The sequence below is a fragment of the Hippocampus guttulatus genome, chromosome 8, assembly GCF_054856545.1.
Source record: "Hippocampus guttulatus isolate MCC_2025c chromosome 8, RoL_Hgut_1.0, whole genome shotgun sequence".
Lineage (NCBI taxonomy): Eukaryota > Metazoa > Chordata > Actinopteri > Syngnathiformes > Syngnathidae > Hippocampus > Hippocampus guttulatus.
This window is the reverse complement of record NC_141268.1, coordinates 13,033,177-13,053,598: the sequence shown is the minus strand read 5'-3', so window position 1 is coordinate 13,053,598 and position 20,422 is coordinate 13,033,177. Positions and strand designations below refer to the sequence as shown.

The following is a 20,422-nucleotide window of genomic DNA, read 5'->3' as shown; positions in this document are numbered from 1 at the left end:
CCAACGTTTGATCATTCACTAAGAAATACAAAGCCATAATAATCCATCTCCACAAGATCACGGTAATCAAAATAAAGCTCCCAAAGCTAGTATCACTTAGCGCTATACTATAAAATATGGTAGATATTTGCAGCATGACAATAACCTCAAACAAAGCAGACTCAAAAAGAGAGCCAACATTTGAAGGGGCAAGTCAAAAAAATTTCTTCACGTTATATGCACCCGCGCTAATCTCAACACAGATTAATCCTGCTTTGTGGAATATGAATTAAGAAAAAAAACGAACTCATTTTTAATCCATCTCGAGGTGCGGGGTGGAGTGTTGCAAGTTTGATAATTCGCCAACATTCTTGTTGCACAATAATATGTACACATGACAAACCCAATGGTCTTTTAGCAATATATTGACGTGAACATATTGATTTGGAGAACACTGTGAACCTGATAATTCCTACTTTCCATTCCTACGGTGACGTTTAAAGTTCTGTAATGCACCTCAGAAAACTACAAATTGTTACCAAGTACCCAAATTGTTTTCTGACTGTCAAGCAAGTCAAAGAGAACACTATGTAGATTTTGCATCATTATCTGGCTGCGGAGATGGATACACCACCTACAGCATGATGCAAAATGAAGTCCACCAGTCGAATATGGAATGTGGGCGTGGGCTATATTGAGTAAGAGTTAGATGCCAAAGGATGATGATTTACTGCACATGACTACCACTACCCCCCCGCCCCCCACACACACACACACATTTCTTTGCAACCACCATGAACTATCCCAGTCTGTGCCATGAAGCTATATATACATTGTATATAGATGGATAGATCGATCGATCGATGGATAGATAGATAGATAGATAGATGGGGAATTCAAGTGGCGTTGAATTGAACACAGGCCTGCACCAAAGCGAAACAACACTAAATGTGTTCAGAACCAAACTGAACGCCTCCAGTGAAACCAACTTACTCTAGATGTTTGAATTTAGCATGTCTTATTCACTGACAAACAATCATAAAGTCTCACTCTTTACTGATGGTTAATTACTTGTGAGGAATCCAGATTGAATTTCTGGTTCAAAACTATGGAATGTGATCTTTCAAAATAGAGTAGGACCACATGGAGTCTGTTGAATGAAACTCTGCAGGTGCAGGCACTAGTATGAAAAGTTATTAGACACCATACTTGACACTTTTCCAAGAGCCCAAATTAGCTAAAAGATGAATAAGTTAAAGCTAAGCAGCCACCACCATGACATAAAATATGAATTTTGTTCTGTTCGACACTACCTAGAGGGTCAGTTAAATGTCATATGAAGCATGTTAGCATCAGCATGCACCTAGCTCAGTAACATACCATACCATACCACTTTATCTACATTGCAAATTTAAAAGACAACAAAAGTTGGCACCAAAGTGCTGTATCGATCGCAAAGAAACAAACCTATTAACACTGTGGTGAGGGATTGTTTGCCGGTCATGTTTAGCACGCTTATAAGACAGTAAATTAGCCAAAAGATGAAGAAGAACCTAAAATAAAAGTATAGCCACCACTTTGAGTTAATATATTTCCTCCACAGATGTAGACACCAGCAAGTCGATTAGATGCCATATTAATCAGCACCACGTCAGTTACTGTTAGCCCGCAGCAAGCACAGTGGCAAGAGATTGTTTGTCGGCCACGTTTGAGCCTTTTTTAAAAGAGCTCAAATTACCAAATGATTAATAAAAGACGCTAAAGCTACAATCAGGGAGATTTATGACATTATGTAATTGCTCCACATGTGTCGATACTTGGCAGTCTTTTAGATGTCATATTAGCATTAGCATGTGACTCACAAAGCAGCCAATTAATGTTTGTCAGCCACTTTAAACAATTTTCTAAAAGTTGTTTTTATTAGCAACTGTAAATTAGACAAGAGACAAAAAATCTTAATGTAAACAGTCACACCCATGAGCTAACTTAATGATAAGGCAGCACGTTAGCATTAGCCTAAAACTGGCAAAATTGCAACAGATCGTCAGCCATGTGTGACACTTTTACAAAGGCCCTTTTGTTCTTTAAATGAGCTCAAAGATGAAATAAAGAAGCTAAAGCTATGTAGCCACCACCATGAGCTAATGTAAGTCGCAGTAGGCACCACATTTGTAATGTTTATATTAGCCTGTGGCTACTATAGATTGTCTGCAGTCTTTGATACTTTTCCAATATCATTTTTGTTTGCTAAATTAGCCAGAAGACAAAGCAGAATCTAAATAACACCTCAATGCAATGACCTGGCAATAGCCATTTTAGCATTAGCCTGCAGGTGGAACAACATCCAGAGATTTTTTAAATACATTTCCAAAGCCTTTTTTTCTGGCTAAATCAGCCAAAATTCACAGAAGAGAAGACACTATTATTGTTAGGAGCTAATACCATCTCTGGAGAGACATTTGAATGGCATGCATGAGTGACTTTTGTGTGTTTTCACTTCTCTCTCGGGAGACTTTCGCATTTGTCACAGGGTCTTGTCTTTCCAAAAATAAATGTCTATCCATTTTCTATAGTGCTTATCCTCTTGTGTAGAGCCTACCAAGCTGACTTTGAGGCTATAGGCAGAGTACACCCTGGACTAGTCACCAGCTAGTTGCAGTGAAAACAAACAGATAAAAACAAAACATCTGGCTTCTTTGAAATTTTCCATTTGAGAAACTTTGTAGACTGGGATGATTAGAAGAGGCAAATATGTACTCAAGTAAAGTGGGCATTTGCCTCTCCAAACAGTTATTTTACAACTCAGCGGTATTAAATACCGCAGTGCTGATGCTTTAAAATGACACGGAAGGTTACAGTTTATACACTAATCACAATTTCAGAAAGTTAATAGGGTAAAACTGCAGTTGTTGCAATTGGAAAAAACACCCTAAAAAGAAGCAACCCCTTAAAAAAGGCTTTTTATGTGCCAAAAATGCCTGCTTCATGCCATCACTGCACAATTACGCGGTACTCACAAGGGGAAGCGGTGGGTCTTGCTCCAGATGCCCGACTGTATCCTTCGGGTGCTAGTGCCAGTCGCCTCACCTGCGTGACTCCAAAGGAAATGTGGAAGTTCAAGCTTGGGCTTTTCCCGCTTGTACGCACCTCAGCGGAGGCATTATGACAGGCTGAAAGAGAAACAACACTTGAAGTAGGAGGACGAGATGGAGGAGGGAGGGAGGGAAACAACTATTGTGGACATTTACATAACAGAGGTTTCCATTCAATTATATTCAATAAGATGCCTGAAGTGACATGTTATTTATTGTTCCTAACAGTTGAAAAACGAGTTACAGTTGTGTAAAAAAACATCTAAAATAAAGTAAAAATACTCAGCCTGTGACAGACAGTAATGGAGATGGAAGAGTTTCTCGTGATATATTTCTGCCGTTAAGCTTTTATTTAAATGCTATTCACGTAATTGTGTTATTCGGGAATGCACTATTTTTGTCTGAGGCAATTCGTAGTGCAGCATTTCCTTAAACGCTGGTTTCTCAACAGTGTTGCATGGCTGCAACTCTTTCCATAATGCCAGTAAACCTACCTGTGAGCTGTTTCAATTGCAAGCCGTCAAGAAATGGACGGCCCTCCATGTTCTGCCGTGTTTATTGTTCCCAGCTGAAGAAATTGGGTTGGATGCTTTTTTTCAAATGGACGTTGAGGTTTGTTGTGTTTTGACCTTCTTCACAGACTCATTGATAGCGCGTTCTACATGTTCATCTGACTTGAATCCAAAATGTTCCCACACCGCCATGGTGCTAGACTTTGGAACTAATTCCAATTATGCTGCTCAACTTTCTGTGATTGCACAACTACAGCTGTTGTAAAACCTACCTTTGAGTACCCTCTCTGCTACAGCCCTGTTCATGCCATTTATGTGTCACCTCCCACAGTGGCAAGCAAGTTTACTTAAGGGAGGGAAAGAAGCACCGCAAATGAATGTTGATGAGATTGACACACACATCTATATCAGCAATTTAGAGTGTTAGACAGAACAAATAAATGATGGGAGAGGTAAGTATACAATTGACATGACATGAGAACCGCAAATTGGTGCCGATTTCATTTGGTACTATGCCGTGACATTTTCCAAGCTTAAAATCAATGCCTTGGTTCAAAAAAAAAGGCTCTTCACACGAGATCACAATGCGGCATCAGAAAAATCGATGTAAGGAATTAATATGTAATTCCATTGCTCAGCTTGTTCAGAGGAGCAGCACTTTGATTTCTAGTTGTAGATTTATCATCACACCAACTGCCCTCATTTTACATCTTTTAATCTTTGCTGAGTTCTTCCTCTTGCTCCCCTGTCTGGCAACTCCATCCTCATCAGTCATCTCTCTTCTTCCGATATACTCGACATCTTTCCCCTGGCCGTGTCCAAACGATCAAAGTCTACTCTCCCTAATTCTGTCCCCAAAAGATCTAACTTTGGCTGTCCCTCCGATGAGCGACTTTTTAATCCTATCAAACCCGGTCACACATAAAGAGGACCTCAACATCTTCATTTTCGCCATCTCCAACAACTGCTTCCAGTTGTCTCTTCAGTGACACAAGTCTCTGAGCCATGCATCATTCACAGACTCCTCTGTCACATAACACACCTGACACTTTTCTTCACTCGAGCCAATCTGCGTGGATCTGTTCTTTTCACCTCCTTACTACATTCTACATTGCTTAAAACTGTATTTAAAGTCCTCCACGTTATCTGTTCTCCCTGTAGCCTCCCTGTAGCCTATTCAGTCTTACTCCAACTAATCTTTAGCACTCTCCTTTCCAATGCATGAGTCCGCCTTTATAAATTCCTCCACCAACTCCCTGCTTTCAATGCAGATCAAATGTCATCTGCGAACATCATATCCATGTGGATTCCAGTCTAACCTCATCTGTCAGCCAATATCCATCACTATTGCAAAGATGAAGGGGCTTAAACCTGATCCCTGCTGCAGGCCCACCTCCACTTTCAATCCCTGTCACACCTCACCACTGTTCAGCTTCCCCAATGCATGAAATGTACTATTCCAACAACATAATTCTCTGCTTCTTCAGACTTCGTCATGTCGTACGACAGTCCCTCTCTGGATACCCCGTCATCAAAAAAACACCAGTCACGATGGCGGACGACACTGGGTCCGTTCACTCGCGGCTCATGTAAAAACATTTCAGAGCATGACTTTTTAGCCAACTAATTGGACGGAAGGACACTTCCAAATATGTCAGAAATTAAATCTAATTGTGTGTGTGTATATATATATGAACACTGTTAAATTGACCAAACACAAATTCTTATTCTTTGTGATGTTTAACAAAGTAAGAGCCGGTATTCCAGTTTTAGTCCTTTTCCTCGTAGGATGCCGCGCGTAAGCACACGCACCGCAAACAGTGAGGAGCGTGGAGATCTTCCCATGCCCTCGCGCCCTTCTGGTTGGACTGAGACGTCTCCCACAGCCCAAGCTTGAAATAGACTGCACCCCCAAAACCCTTCACACACACTTGTATACACACACATACACACACACGCATATGCATGGCCAACATGAAAAATCATCAAAACCCACTTTTCATAGGTCAGTTTGACAGAAGAATTAGGCGCTCTTATTAATGCAAGTTTAAAAAAAATTGATGATTAGCATGTTAATGCCAGTGGGCTAACAGTAGAACAGAAGAAACTTGGGCGATCCCTCAGAAGGTTCGTGCTCTGCCTCATACATACCAGGAATTTTAAGCCTTAGAGGCGAGAATAATGTTCGACAATTCATACTAATTTACAGTAACATAAGAAACCCTCCACTTTAAATGCCCCAAATAGCACACTATTAAGATAATTTGGATTAATTTTAGACTGATTAAAATAATTGCACAAAAGCTCAAAAAGCTAATGTAACACAAATGTCTCCAATTCAAATAGACCACCTGTCAATAGTGTGGTTGGTAGTCGCTTGCTTTGTTGCAATACCCTCGCTGCAGCCCCAATCGCCATGGTGGTCAAGAGCTATATTTGAATGAGATGGAAAATGCACCAAAAGAGACTCCCGACTTGGAAATCTCGACTACGACCAACACTGGTCTGTATTTAAAATTAATTTTCTGTCATTCTTTCAAAAATATTTTGACACAGACCAGTGTAATGATTGCCACTATGCACTTACATTGCATGCAAATGTGTCTCAGGTTGTAATAAAGTTGGAGGCATATAGAGTCCAACTCAGAACGGAACCAACCAAAGTTGCTCTCATCACACACTAAAACGCACGTACAGTTTTCGTCCTCGGAGTAGGACCTATTTTTTTTTGCGCTTCATCAGACATACACCAAAGAGTCGAATGTGACCTTTTCCACAATGCAAGTGTTTCTGCTTTTATCAAGCCCACCATTTTTTACTTCTGTAAAATCAAACACAACCTTTTTTTCAATTTTGGAATAATAACTCACAGAAATTGTGGAATTAAGAGTAACTTTTTATGTTTGACAATTATGGCTGGAAAGAACTGTAGATGAATGAAGGCTAACTGACTTCCCCTGGATTTTCATTGTAAAGGGGATGAATGCACAATGAAAGATTTCAATTAAACATTACAATGCGATAAACATCACAATATTAATATTTTCTCCAAATAATCCTAACATGAGGTATGAATGGCAAATTTTCCCTCTTTGTTACCGTTATTGTTACTGTGGGTGGGCGTTTTATTTTTTATTGTCCTACCTCATTATTGCCACCGAAAGCATCTTTAATCCCCTTTGTTGCCTTTAATGGCCGACCTTGCAATTAAAAAAGGTAAGACAAACAAATGGAACAAAGTGTGTGAGTCAAGCAGATACAAAAAAGAGCAAATGAGGTTACCACAGCGGGACCAGACGTACTTCCCTTGACAAGCCTGAAAGAGCAGACCAAAAGAAAAAGCTAATTTTCCATCACCATTGATTTATTCCATTTGACAGCATTTTTCCATAGGTCGACCCGAAAGCTCAGCCGCCCGAAAATTTCATTTCAACTTTCGAAATGAAGGCTCACAAAGCACTGAAAGTTTTATCTGTTCAAGTCTTAAATGGCGTGTGGCCACAATAAGGCAAATTGGTTTGCCCAATTAACTGCCATAGCCGTAATGACTCTGGACCCCTTTTCGCTTACCTCAAATGAGTTTCAAAGAGAAACACCTTGCAAGTTTTGATACGTTGAATGGGAATGAAACGCATAATTAACTAATTTGGTGTGCTTCTGGGGCATCCAAAGTTGCATGATTCCAAGTAGTGATCGTAAAGGAGGTTTAAAAAAATAAAAATAATATAATTGTTGGAAGTTGTGCTGTAACAGTGATGACAAGTCTTGAGGTGTGTTTTTTTTCTCAGAGTTCTATGATTCCGCCGTGGTGGGAAGAACTCGCACAAACAGAGTTTTGGTGTCCAGAGATTTGACTGCAGAATCAGCCGGTAGTTCTGAAAGAAACAAAATGGCATGCTTCGTTGTATTGATTGTATTCGTGGTCCCTTTTCCACTGCACGGTACCGGTTTGGCTTTGCACATGCAGTTAGCTTTCCCGTTTGAAAAAAGTACCACAAAATTAAAAAAAACACCAGCATTGAACAAAACAGTCGAATATTGTTTATTAATATGTAATTATTTATAATTAATCAATTATTAAAACTTTTAATACAAATAATGGTAAATGATGAATACCAATAATTCAAATAACAAATATTTCATGAGAAATTTGAGGATCACCTTGTCAAGGACATTCTGAATCTCAATGGAACTATTTTTGAATGAATGAATAAAAAACAGAAATGGAAAAAAAAAAGCATTTTTGGTTAAAAAGACTGAATTTATGCATCTAATATTGCAGGACTCTTGACAATCTAAATGCTCAGAGTGGGCCGCATATTTTCCACCCCAGGTCTACCGCATTTACTTCTCAGCATTTTAGCCATTGTCAAAAGACATTAGATATGAAAAGGAGATTTGAGGGCCACTGCAGCAAAATGGAGACTGTGGCGTGGACTACTAGAGCAGCCAAATGACAACTTGAGTTTGCACGTGTATTTAATTTGGCCATTTTAAGCAGCTTATCCCCAAATGTTACAATCACAAGAAATTGGACTAGGTTTCTCATCAAATGTTACAAATGAAGCGACAATGACCAATCTAATCGATTGCCGGCATCATTCTTGATCTTACCCTGGCTGAGGTCCTGGTCCAGGTAGAGTCTGAGCCGCCTGCCACGGAGGCCGAACACCTTGGCGGCCTCCGACATCAGGCTGGAGTAGTCCAGCCCGTTCCGGCCCACTGGGTTAACCAGCAGCAGGGTTCCCACTTGTCCCGTTGTGCACTCTGCAGGAGATGACCATGTAGGGAGACAGGTACACATATTTGACTAAGTATTCTAAAAATGAGTGTGACCTGAGTGTGGAAAAAACCCCCCCCAGAATAATGCATGAGTAACTATTCAGGCTGTTAGGTCATATCCAATTACAATTTCAAGGTTGAACGCACCAGGACTCTGATCAACCGCCATTTCATACACCGCTACCTTGACTTAAAATTTATGGGCACTAAATAGAGGCAACGAGATTCAAAACAAGCAGCGGTTTTAGCAGATGGCGGGGGGGCTAAATATAAATAAAACCAAAAAGGGGGCCCAAAAAGACGAACTAGCATTACTTAATGTTAAAAACAATGCAAATGACAGAGGGGCTAATGAAACTAGCATAGATGTTCTAAAGTTATAACCCTTTAAGTGCTGGATATTTAAACACAAATGATGTTGGTGTAGGCATATATTATTTATCCTCAGTGTAAAACAACTATTACTGCAGCTTCCGGAGCAGTTTTCTTTCTTTACATACATATGCAGCCATCTTGTTACCTCTGCGTCCCGCATCGTAGACGCACAATTATCCCGCGGACGCACAGTTACAAATAATGTGCGTTTTTGGGACCAAGGAAGTTCCTCAGTCAAAACAAAAAAAAAAAACTATGACACACACGCACGCACACACACAAACACACGCACGCGCACGCGCACACGCCAACAATCCCGCCACCGTGTTTATGACTCGTCAATTAAGGATGATTAGACAATTAAGGATGGACAGACCTGCTTTTGTTCTTAAAGCTCTCTCTCTCTCTCTCTCTCAGCCACACACGCGCGCGCACACACACTCATACTTTTGTGATCAGCGAGTGGTAAACTGTAAAATTATCACTGCATATGCATTTATTATACTGCCTCTTGGTGGCCAAGGCATGCACACTAGATGGAGCCACACAGTGGCTGCATGAAATTATGTTTTACATTCCATTTATATGATGATAGTAACTTTTTATTTTGTAAAATTCTTGAGATTATGCACTCTTATTGAAAAAGCCATTAGAAAAAACGGTTGGTGTTTTATTGGGAACGGGAACAGGTTAATGCATTTTTCATGTATTATTATTATTATTATTATTATTCATTTCAACGGGGAAAGATGAATACAGATTATTTGATTCACAAGTATTTTGATTGTGGTCACAGAACGAATTAAACTTTTTCATGACAGCTATTGTTCAAATAGTTTAATGTTCCTGTTATATTGGCAGATAATTTTGCTGAGTCATCTTATTACGTTTACAGTTTTTATAGTGTTTTTGTAAGTTAGGGTACCACTTTTCTGCTGTGTGTGTGTTCTCACCGGCGGGTTGTGCGTCACAGAGTATCAGGTTCACGTAAGGACACACGAGGGCGCTGCCGGAGGAGGCGGGCCCGAGGGAAGCCGCGTCTGTTGCCACCGACAAGGTTTTACCACTCAGTGCTCGCAGGTCTGCTTTACTCGACAATTCTGCAGTGGAGAGGAGCATTGCCGTTAAACATAAAGCGTGCACATAGGAGCAGTTTTGAATGTTTGGACTCGTGCTCACCTTTGCCTTCGTGAAAGAGTTTGAGCTTGGCGTTATTGGTCTCGAAGATGCTGCCGCACACTATTTTCAACTTGTCCACGTCCAGCCCATTATTGCCTTTCGGATTCTCCAGAAGCACCACCCCGTCTGCCAAAGATGGTCATAAAGGGGTAACGGCCAATGAATATTTCATATTCCAACTTGTAAATCTTAATAAACGCTTGACACAAAACTCCAAGATCTGTCGCTTTGGCGTTTTCTGAAGAAGTTGTACAGCACACACCCACGGATTTAATGCAGCAGCTGCTGTCACTTCTAAATATTAACCACCTCATGACATATACAGTTACTTTGTGCAAAAGCAACCTCGGGCAATGCGCCACATGCTACTGCTAGACCTTTTTCTATTGTTGTGGTTTCTTTCTTTTTTCCGTTCTACCTTGTTCTTTGCCATTGAGTTTCACTCGGAGGTTGACGTAAGCACACGCTGGACCGTTTAAAGCAGACGGTGGGGCTGACGATCCCTTTACAATCGTTAGCTCCAAGTCGGAACCCTTCAGCTGCAAACATGGGGGAAAAGGCAATATAAGTGAAGAGGGAATAAAAACAATTCCAATACGACAACCCGTAACACTTAATTGTATTTGGTAAAAGAGGGGTACCTCCACAGTTGATCTCCAAAGGGTTGTCCCACAGTATAATATCAATCATAATCAAGTGGTGATGAATTATTTAAAAAAACAAAACAACAACAACAACAATAAATTTGAGTGTTTACTTTCGGGGGTTCCACTGGTGAATTACAAACTCGTACCTGCGTCATCTCCTGGATGATAACACCGGCACCCTTGGGAACCGGGTAAGGCAGGAGTGGCGCCTTCGTTGTCGCCAGGATGAAATCCGTGTGAGCCTGGATCACCGAACCCAAGTACTCCCCATCTGGCTGACAGCGGTAGTACACTGTGATCTCATCCGATGGAACCAAATGGCCCTGAGTGAGAACATACAACATGAATATGAACACAAATAAGCTACTCAAAGGATATCCGCCTGCTTCATATTTTTGATTAGGGAAAGAAAAAAATTTATGAAGGGTGATGTAATATTCTAATAAGAACATTAAATCTGTAGGGAATGATTACCTAAAAGGAAGGCAGCGAGGATGGGTTTAACATCACAGGAGGATGACATGAAAGAGGGTGGGATTAGAAGGGAATGTCGGAAAAAGAGTGTGAGAACAGATAAAGACACAAAAAAAAAATGGATGAACACGTTTGCAGCCTCGGCTAACCTTGGCAGCATTGATTTCATCCTAATCGGGAACGCTGCGTATTGCATGTGTGGACAGATGCAATTTCACGACTGTATCACAAACACCCGCACACACCACAATCACACACACACACACAGCTCAAGGGCAGAAAAATAAAGTTAGCGAGTTGCAGTGGGGCGCTCAATCAATGGTGGAAGGTTTATAGGCTCTTGCCGCCGAGTCAAGGTAATGACCCTCTGCTGATGGGGCTACCACTCCGATTGCGTGTGCGGATTGATAAAAAAAAACAGAGAGAACTCCACTTAAGTGTGAATCCTGATGAAGAATGTGTTGACCCAATACTACGAGCACACAAATAAAAACACTCACACAAACAGAGCAGAAGTACAAGCGAACGTTGGGTAAATTAATTCCCATCCCCAGGGTGGAACATTCCTCACAGATCTTGGGGGGTGGGGGGTGCTTTTTTGAAATAAGAAGTGGAATTCGGCCTGGCTGGGATCCAGCCAGCAGCACTGCAACTACTACCGTGCGCCTCGGATGGAAAAAACTTGTTTGTTTCTTGAGAAAACAAGAGGCTAATCCGTCTTTACTCCCCGGTCGCACTTCAAAGCTCCAACGCTCGAATCCGAAAGGGGCCAGCGCATAATTAAGCTGCCATTAATCCCGCCTTATGATGGAGAAATGTCTGACTGGGACGCTGCAATGGAAAGATTTCGCAAAATTAGCATGAAAGCATAAAAAAAACCAACTAAACAAAAAAAAAATGAGGTAAGAAGGCAAAGGAAGGCCATCACACGGGTCGAATCCCAAAAAATAAAACGGTGAAAGCTGAATGGAAATTGGTGGGCAAAAACTGAAAAATTGGCTTCATTATCCAACCAATTTGGAGTTTATTTACAATTAACGAAATATAAAAACGATGCCTTCCGATCCACAATTCGCCCCCACCTACACAATACGTAGTCATTTCATTCGGCATGCTACTAATGGGTTGAGAATGTTTGCTGGTGTGACCCAGAAAAATGGACTAAATTGTGTCCCTCGTGGATTTTTTTTTAATGCAGCCAAATGTAAATGTAGTATCCTGAAATTTAATAGGCATGTCTATCATGAGTAGACCCACAAAAAAAAAAGTCTCAAGAAACTACATCCCAAAACACAGAGGAACATGGCTATTTTAGTATTAAGAATTCAATATTTTAGCTGTCCCCCGCCAAATTATTTCTCAATAGCTTTCATCACAATGTTTGAAAATAATAGCACTCACCAACAGTGTCTCAAATTTACACAAAATCAGGCACTCGGTGTTCATCATGACAGTATTCATGAAAATCTTGAAAATGTTACCGTTGTGGGATTTGGACCAGTGGAAACGATTATATTTTGCAAGGTTTCATAAATTTGCGGATGTTTATTATTACGTTTCGGTATGCACCAAATGGCAACATTGGGAAATAGCTACGTGCCCTGAGTTATTATCTGTGGTCATTAGCCTGGCCCAAATAAGACGTGTGGCCCCACCTTCTTGCGTAGTTTCTGAATGCGGTTGATGACCTCTCTGGCCACACCTTCATCCACCATGGACTGGTCCGGAGAAACATCCAACAGCACCAGCACCTACGACACAGCCAAAAGCACAGATTGTTATTGATCAGCCAACAGCAAGCAGACTGCGTGCATGGCCTTATGTACTGCAGACTCTGAAGTGAGCTAATCCAATAGTCGTTTCAATTCAAAGGCACACTTTGGAAAACAATGTATTTTTATTGTCTTATGTGCAATAAACTACTCAACCTCCACAGTAAGTCAAAACAAAGTCTCTAAAGTCACAAAAACACACAAGACCTCGGGTCCACGGATTCATGTTTGCATTTCGTTTTACTTTCTGTGGCTTTTTTTTAAAGCGACACTTATTCCAAAAGAAGGACCAGCACCATTTAAATGTGTTGTTTTGTATTTTACAAATAACAATGGATAACTCACTTCTTTTTACACTTGTATGACAGTTAAAAATGGAAGAAAGGGAGACTAGTGAGTGCAACGTGATCGACGTTAAATACACTTTCGTCGGTGATGAATGAGTGTTTGTTTCCATGCTTTAACTTGACTGGTGGTTAATTTTTATTGATACGCTTGGATGACAGTTCAGGAAGTTAAACAGGATGGCTTTGGATTTCAGGAAGTCAAAATTAAGAATTGAAGAGACATTTTTAAGACCTCGTGGGTCAAGCACAAGATCTCTCATTTACAAAATCTGACCAATATGAATGGGCAATTGAGCTCACTTTTAGAGCAGAACGTAACCAAATTACTGAATAGCTTAAGATTTAAGAATAAAGTAGGCTTAGGCTTTCCGCGATCTGGACTTTTGGGGTCAATGAGAGCTCAGCAAGTTAAAAAAAATAAAAATAAAAAATCAATGATTCGATCAGAAGCAATATAGTATCGATTTAACCAACTTGTATATTTATTTTACAGTTGACCCCCACCATTGCAAAAATGCATTGAAAAAACAATTGAACACTGCTAAGCATGAGCTATGACATGTAATGTAAGCATGTTTACAACCTCTCCTTCTCTTACAAAGACAAAATGCACAAACTTCGCCGGTCATTCAGGTGTCCTAAGCTTTTATACAACTATTGCTAGGCCAAGTAGCCCATTGCCTGCTCCTTTTTAGCCCGTGTTGGAAGCTGGCTGCAATGTGCCCAAAGACCGCAATGATGAGCTTGTCCTACATTTTTGGTCCACTTTTTACCTGGCTTGTATGTGACGTAGTAAGCACATTACTCAAAGGCCTTTGGCTCCAATGGAGCTGTACAGATTCGGTAATGGAATCGGTTAATTCGGCCAAGTCAACCACAAAAATTGGGTCGACCAACATATATGAAAGCAGGCTTGCTATCTTACACGTCAATAACAGCAGTACTGGACTGTATTGAGAAACACTATATCTGCAGAGGTGCAGGGTGCCAAAAGAGGGGCTGCGGGAGTGTGGGGTGTAAGGCGCATGGATACGACACACAGCCCAGAGCGTGACAGACAGATGGGAGACCGAGAGGCACGCGGGAGAGCGAGGATGGCGGCAAATTAAAAAGCCGGCTCGGTTAACTGGTACTAAGGTCCGGCCGTGCGCTGTGCATACGCTCGGCGGAGCAATGATTAGTGATGGCCTGTGGGAAAGCCAGACGAGCTGGTCTCCACTTAGTTGAGAGATGATTCCCCTGCGTTGCACTCATGGAGAAAGCGGTCAATGCGGCACATTATCATTTGCTCCACACCAGCTCGAGTGTGTACAGTGGACGTGCAGCACGACGAGTGTGTCAGTAACGTGTCAAAATGTTCGCCTTCTGTCTCGCATTGGCTCGTTAAGGGCAGATTGAAATACAGCAGAGGATCACAAAGTGAGTTTTACACCCGAGCATTGGTGCCGAGCATACAAATCAATTGATTTTTAAGCACGCATGGCATCATTTCTCAATGCAACACTAGAATGGAAAGAGGAGTTCAGAAAATTCACAGAAAGATTCTCCTGTTCCATCCATTTTCCATACTGCTTATCCTCATTAAGGTGAGTCCCCATTCCTTTGAAGGTATGTCAACAAAAACAAATTCCATGACAATTCCGTTATTTTTCTCTCAGGGCTCGAAGAAAAATTTGTAACATGGCCCGCAGATTTTTTTTGATCCCTCATAGAAAAAAATTCTGATAAACCAATAACCGGCCCATGCATTTAAAATATACAACATGAACAAAAGTTGTTTTTTTTTAGTCCCTTAAAGCTTACAACAATAAAGATATGCCTTACAGGCATGATATTTGATGAATATCATTATCTTTTGTTGTAATGTGCTAATTATGAAGAAGAAAAAAACAATTGGTAAAAGTCAGCAATAAAACTGGTATATTTTGGCCGATTTTACAAGAGCCATTATCGGCCAATTAAATCGTCCGGCCAATTGATCAGCTGAGCTGCCTCAGAAGCCACGTAAAATGCACTTCTGTCCCTATGCCCCCTTCCCACCTTGTTTGTGAATCACTTGCAATGTGTAATTCCATTCTTTTATCCATTCTTTCATTTTACACCGGAATTTGGTGAAAGAATATCCAGTGATTATTATTATTTCAAACTCATTTCGGGGATTTTTTTTCACGGTCAACTAAGGAAATGTATCCAAATGAAAAACATATTTTAAAAAAAAAACGAAAATGTTTTACATGTGGCCACTTATTTCTTTTGTATTTATGCATCACTTCTTTATTATATATAAGTATTACATGCCAACCGCTCACCTGTGAGTCCGAATGGGCTTCATACTGTGCAGCTGAGTCAGAGCTCTGATTGAATGTGTACATCAGCCTCAGATCCTCCTCGTGGAGCTCGTGCCCGTCCACCATGATGGAACCTGAAATGCCACCGCAGCATGCCGCATATGTCAGCTGACTCACAGGACGTACACGTCACCCTCATCATTAGCCAACAGGATTTGTATTGTCTGTAAATTGTTGCAGAAGAAGTGAATCAAAGCATAGTTGATCTCCGTTCACTGAAGCAGTCAACAAAAGAAAATCCTTTCCCTTTATGGGCTTGAGATAGTGTCATTCAATAGCATGTGAATGTGCTCCAGAGCCAATTATGAAGCCTGCAATTTGATTTTGAGAGCTGTTTTGCATGGGATTACATTCTTTTCACTTGCCAAAATATCCACCGCCTTAGGAACAAATCACAGCAAGAAATATCAACATAAAGTGTTTTTGCTTCATACATACTGTATACACAAGTCCAACGGAACTCAAGCCATTCCGTGACACCGGTTGAGATCCACATTGTTCTAATTAAATCCATAGCACGTGAAGTCACGTGAATTAAATGAACTGCCAATGTAAAACCTTGAGTAACACTGCAGGCGGTACAATTACGAGTTGTCATACGTGTGTAAAAAAAAACATTTTTGAAATTAAGAAAACTTGAAATGACGTGAAAATACTTTGAAAATGAACCAGTGTTATATCGTTACATTAAATGTTAAAGGAAGCAAAACGTTTGTAAGCTACTCTGCTCCTGAACCGTTCCCGCTTTCAGCGCAATTCCTTTTTTTGGAAGCATCTGCAAAAATATGTGTAGGCAAATAATATTTAATTGGTCATCTTGCACTGAGCGGACAGACGCTTTCTCTTATCGCAGTTTTATTTTCCTGTTCGAGAGTACGTCACTGTTACTCATGTGTGGTGAAGAAAAACCTCAACTTGTCCATTCTGCCTTTCGATGCTCACCAAACCGCATCACAAATGACGACTGTTTGAACATGCAACTTACAGTATGTTTGACTTTCCAGGTGTATTTTTTCCAGAACATTGTTTGACATAGGAGGATCCATTGTATTGCAAGATATTAGTTTTTGCTTTACAACACTGTTAAGTGTATTCATGTGTGAAATGGAGGATTATAAAAAATGTTTTTCTTCAGGATTTAAACTAGTAAATAAAATGGGAGGCATTTAATACTTGACGTACAATAAAACAGTGTGAGGAGAGAGTCAAAACTTCTATTTTTGCTGACTTGGGTGGTGAGGGGGGCGCGCTACACAATTTACTCTCCCTCCACCGTGACAGTGGAAATCAATGAGATTAATCTTGGGACTTTTTTTTTTTTAGAAACTAGCCATCAGTTTCTGAGTAGCTCACCAAAGGATCCTCGAAAAGTCTTGGCAAAGGCTTTGGAGGGCACCTGCCTAAAAGACAGACGGCTCTCGGTTGTTTCTATTTGGTCGTAGCTCTCATAATGTAAAAATAGTTCCGGATAGAGAATTTTCAATCACTTAGTATAAAGACCTCTTCTACCTTTGGTTTATATTCGCTTTCACTTGTATGGATAAATTCCTGAAAAGGACAAGCTTCCTGGCTGCATCCACACGAGCTGCCAAACAATGTGGCCAAATCAGCTAGCGTCAGGTTTGAAGTTGGCCCGGGGCACCAATTAACCATCTCTGTTCTCGCAAAAAGCCCTGACCACGTGGCTCCTCTTCACTCCTGGACGCCTCAAGGCAAGAAGAGCGCAGGAAGTCACTCCGCTTCTTGTCTAATCCTTCATCTCACCGCTTCGATTTCCTGCCTTTGCTCACAATTCACCTCCTAGGTTACCCCGTCAAAATGGCTGGATCAAAAAGTTAGAGAGCCGGAACTAAAGCAGAAGCGACCAAGTAATCCCTTTTTTCAGGCTTTGGATGAAGCCAGGCGACCCTCAGCGGAGTCAGTCAAATCTTTTCAAGGCAAAGGTACATATCTAACGCACATACTATAATACATTGAGTATTTTCTGCAAATTTGATACTTTATACAAAATGTTGTGTGTTCAAATAGGGCGTGGTATCTTCCTTGGGACCGTTTCACTGCAATTAAGACGCAAGTGATCTACAATGCAAAAACTAAGGGGCCATTTATTGACCCGCACAAGATTCCTGTAAGCCTCCTTCAAATATTCAGTGCCTTAAAATGGGCTTTTCCTCACCCAAACGCATCGGCATCAATTAACTGTCACTCTGAGCCACACTTTTCTTGATCTGTCTCCCCTCGTTCCGTCAGCCAGCCTCCTCCTCATTGCAACCAGACTAGACTTCAAACGTCCAAGTGATTGGCAATGCTAAGTTCCCACAGTCCGGATGACCTGGGCAGCACATTTCCCATGAGACCTCGGGGGCTCTCCGTGCCTTCCCCCTCACCTAATTGGGAGAGACGAATGTTGCTTTGATGGAGAGAGCAGCGACTTTACTTGGTGGCACATGAGATCAGTAACATGCTTTTATGCTGATTTGGTCATTTCAGGATGAACACTGGTTCGTTATAAAGGTTACTCCATCTTTGTTATGGTCACACTGGCCTGAAATATCGAGCATTCTCTCACATTTTATTCCCCACAAAATGCACTTCACATATACTGCTCGTCAGTCTGTCTTCCTCTGTGATCTAAATCTGCGCGGCTTTCATTGAAATTAATAAAAGCATTTTCGAATTGTTTTGTCCACTTTTGATCATGCTTGTATGGTGTGAAACATGCCTTTTTGGATATTAATGGGCTGTCTAATTTTGATGATGCATGCTGCTCTGTTAGTTTCTCATAGTTTGATGCACGTTGCCTGCAACTAATTTCTATTGATGGCAGTGACTTCAAAGTGAATTACCCTTCACAACTGCAAGGGAGACAATAGTTTAAATTAGGCAGAAATAAGAAGCACGATGACAGCTTCAAGTGGTCTCATGTGACTGCTTAAAAAAAGGCATCAATGCAAAGTGACAAGAAAACGGCTGACATGATCATCACCGTCTATTTTACTTCACCATCTTAAGTGGATTTAATGGTCGTACCTTTCTGCTGGAATGTCTCGAGCTGTTCGCTGCTGAGCTCCTTGATGGCGGCGGTGATGGCTTTGAACGCCCCCTTCAGCCTCTTGCCCAGCACCATGTGGTCCGGCTCGGCCCGCAGCCGGATGCCGTACTTGTCTTTGTCCGTCGAGATTGTCAGCTGGCGTACATTGAGCTCCTGGAAGAAAAAAAAAGATAAAACATGAGCAATTCCTAATCTCAGACTCTGCTGCTGTTTTGGTGAGCAACAGAGTTTTCGACTGCCACAAGGGCAAATCAAAGTAGATGATTAGCTGGAATTAATTCAAAGTATTAGCTACTCTAAAAAGAATCACAAGTGAAAGTCATAAGATCAACACAAGTGAATTGGACAGCCGTGAAAAGAAAAAAAAATACAGTCGGCAACTCCAAGGCGCACACCTGGGTAATGACTCTTGTAAAGAGAACACACTGCAATAGACAAACGGCAACCCTTGGATAAAAATAGCGAAGTGTTATTGTAAAATACAATATACAAATACTGCACTGGTACATTTTGTCAGTGATCGCCTGGATCTCGCTAATACAACACTGAAATTTTGATTGGTCGTTACATCAGTGATGTGGGGATAGCGTTCACCTGTGATTCAAATACTGAACCGCAATAGAACTGGCGGATGAGAGCCGGCCATTCCTGAAAACTATTTGCCGAACCCTGCAACCTGTGTGATAGTTCAATGGCTTTCGGTCGTGTCACTCTGAACAGCAGGCCAAAGAAGCTGAACTCTAGACTGAAGAAATAAGCATTACGCAACACAGCAATTTCGAACTTAAGCGCTCTGGGAAGCCAGTCTGAGAAAGAAATCAAGAAGTTCATGCTGGAGAGTCATCCTGTCACAGAGTGAGCGCACCGTGAAATCAGGCAGTCACTGAGCTGGCCCATCTTTACGTCCCCAGTGAGTCTGGCAGCCTTTCTCGGTCAATTCTATACGTTCTATTCTCCCTCGCCTAAAGAGGGAAATACGTGACATATTCATATGTGATTAGGCAAATATTGGTCACACTCCCTGGCGGGTCACGCGGTGCTCCTCTCAATTGTGCTGTAAAGAGGCTGAGACAGACATCCCATACAGATGACTTGCTGATATGCCATTTTTAACTGAATAATAGAGCTACGGTTTGAGCGGGCTCTTTATATGTGGATTTCATTGAATACCGTGGCCAATAGAGAGCTAAAAAGATGGGAGGTCATGCACCGCTACGACATGCTGAGCTTATTCTCATTCTACAGAACAGACGATTTATTGAAGGCATGTTCACGGCTGCCTAAGCGCTCAGGGGTGAGAAACGAGACGCTGTTCTCAGCAGCAAAGAGGTCGACAGGAGCAAGCAAACTTGACTCTGTCCCTTTCCTCTTGTCAACATGACAAGAGAATATGGACCCAGCAAAACATCATGCTGTTCTCCCTCCGCTTTATGTTCCTCTTAACAGGTTGTAACTGGCAAAGTAATTTCCTTGTGGGGGTTTTTTCCCATACATGGCCGATAAATTTGATTCAGATTCTGATTAAATTGGTTGTTCCTTATATTTTTCCCATAAGAGCTCCTAATATTTTGCTAATATTTGGGGAACTGTGGGAGATGTTCGTGTGCCATTACTCACTGAATACTGTAATATGGCTTACATGTATTTGTGCCTTTTACATAATGAAAGGATCGACTTACTTCCAGGATATATTTCTGGAGAGACTGGATGTCTTTCAGAGCCTCCGGATCCTGATGAATGACGACCACCTCCTTCAGAGGATACTGAGACACACGACAGTCACTGCAGTCAATCAAATGTTCGTAGCACAGTAGTCATTTAGCGTTACACGGAGCGTTGGCGCTGCTTGGGACAAAATGGAGG

General features: G+C 41.3%; 2 protein-coding genes across 2 annotated transcripts in view; both read right to left on the bottom strand.

Moving 5' to 3' along the window:
* atp2b2 (ATPase plasma membrane Ca2+ transporting 2) overlaps positions 1 to 3,126 on the bottom strand; it is a 101,758-nt gene extending 98,632 nt beyond the window's left edge. Inside the window, exon 1 of the mRNA XM_086116804.1 lies at positions 2,997 to 3,126. The gene's annotated coding sequence lies outside the window, so the exon portion shown is untranslated. The remainder of the gene's footprint in view (positions 1 to 2,996) is intronic.
* A 3,800-nt stretch (positions 3,127 to 6,926) lies between these two features.
* The window catches only part of iars1 (isoleucyl-tRNA synthetase 1), a 36,023-nt gene continuing 22,527 nt past the window's right edge, over positions 6,927 to 20,422 (bottom strand). Inside the window, exons 25-34 of the mRNA XM_086118126.1 lie at positions 20,239 to 20,322; positions 18,538 to 18,712; positions 15,469 to 15,581; positions 12,696 to 12,791; positions 10,713 to 10,889; positions 10,338 to 10,458; positions 9,920 to 10,045; positions 9,694 to 9,840; positions 8,198 to 8,350; positions 6,927 to 7,458 (exon numbers count right to left, since the gene is read on the bottom strand). Coding sequence (XP_085974252.1) covers positions 7,376 to 7,458; positions 8,198 to 8,350; positions 9,694 to 9,840; positions 9,920 to 10,045; positions 10,338 to 10,458; positions 10,713 to 10,889; positions 12,696 to 12,791; positions 15,469 to 15,581; positions 18,538 to 18,712; positions 20,239 to 20,322 — 1,275 coding nt within the window. The 3' untranslated portion in view covers positions 6,927 to 7,375. The remainder of the gene's footprint in view (positions 7,459 to 8,197; positions 8,351 to 9,693; positions 9,841 to 9,919; positions 10,046 to 10,337; positions 10,459 to 10,712; positions 10,890 to 12,695; positions 12,792 to 15,468; positions 15,582 to 18,537; positions 18,713 to 20,238; positions 20,323 to 20,422) is intronic.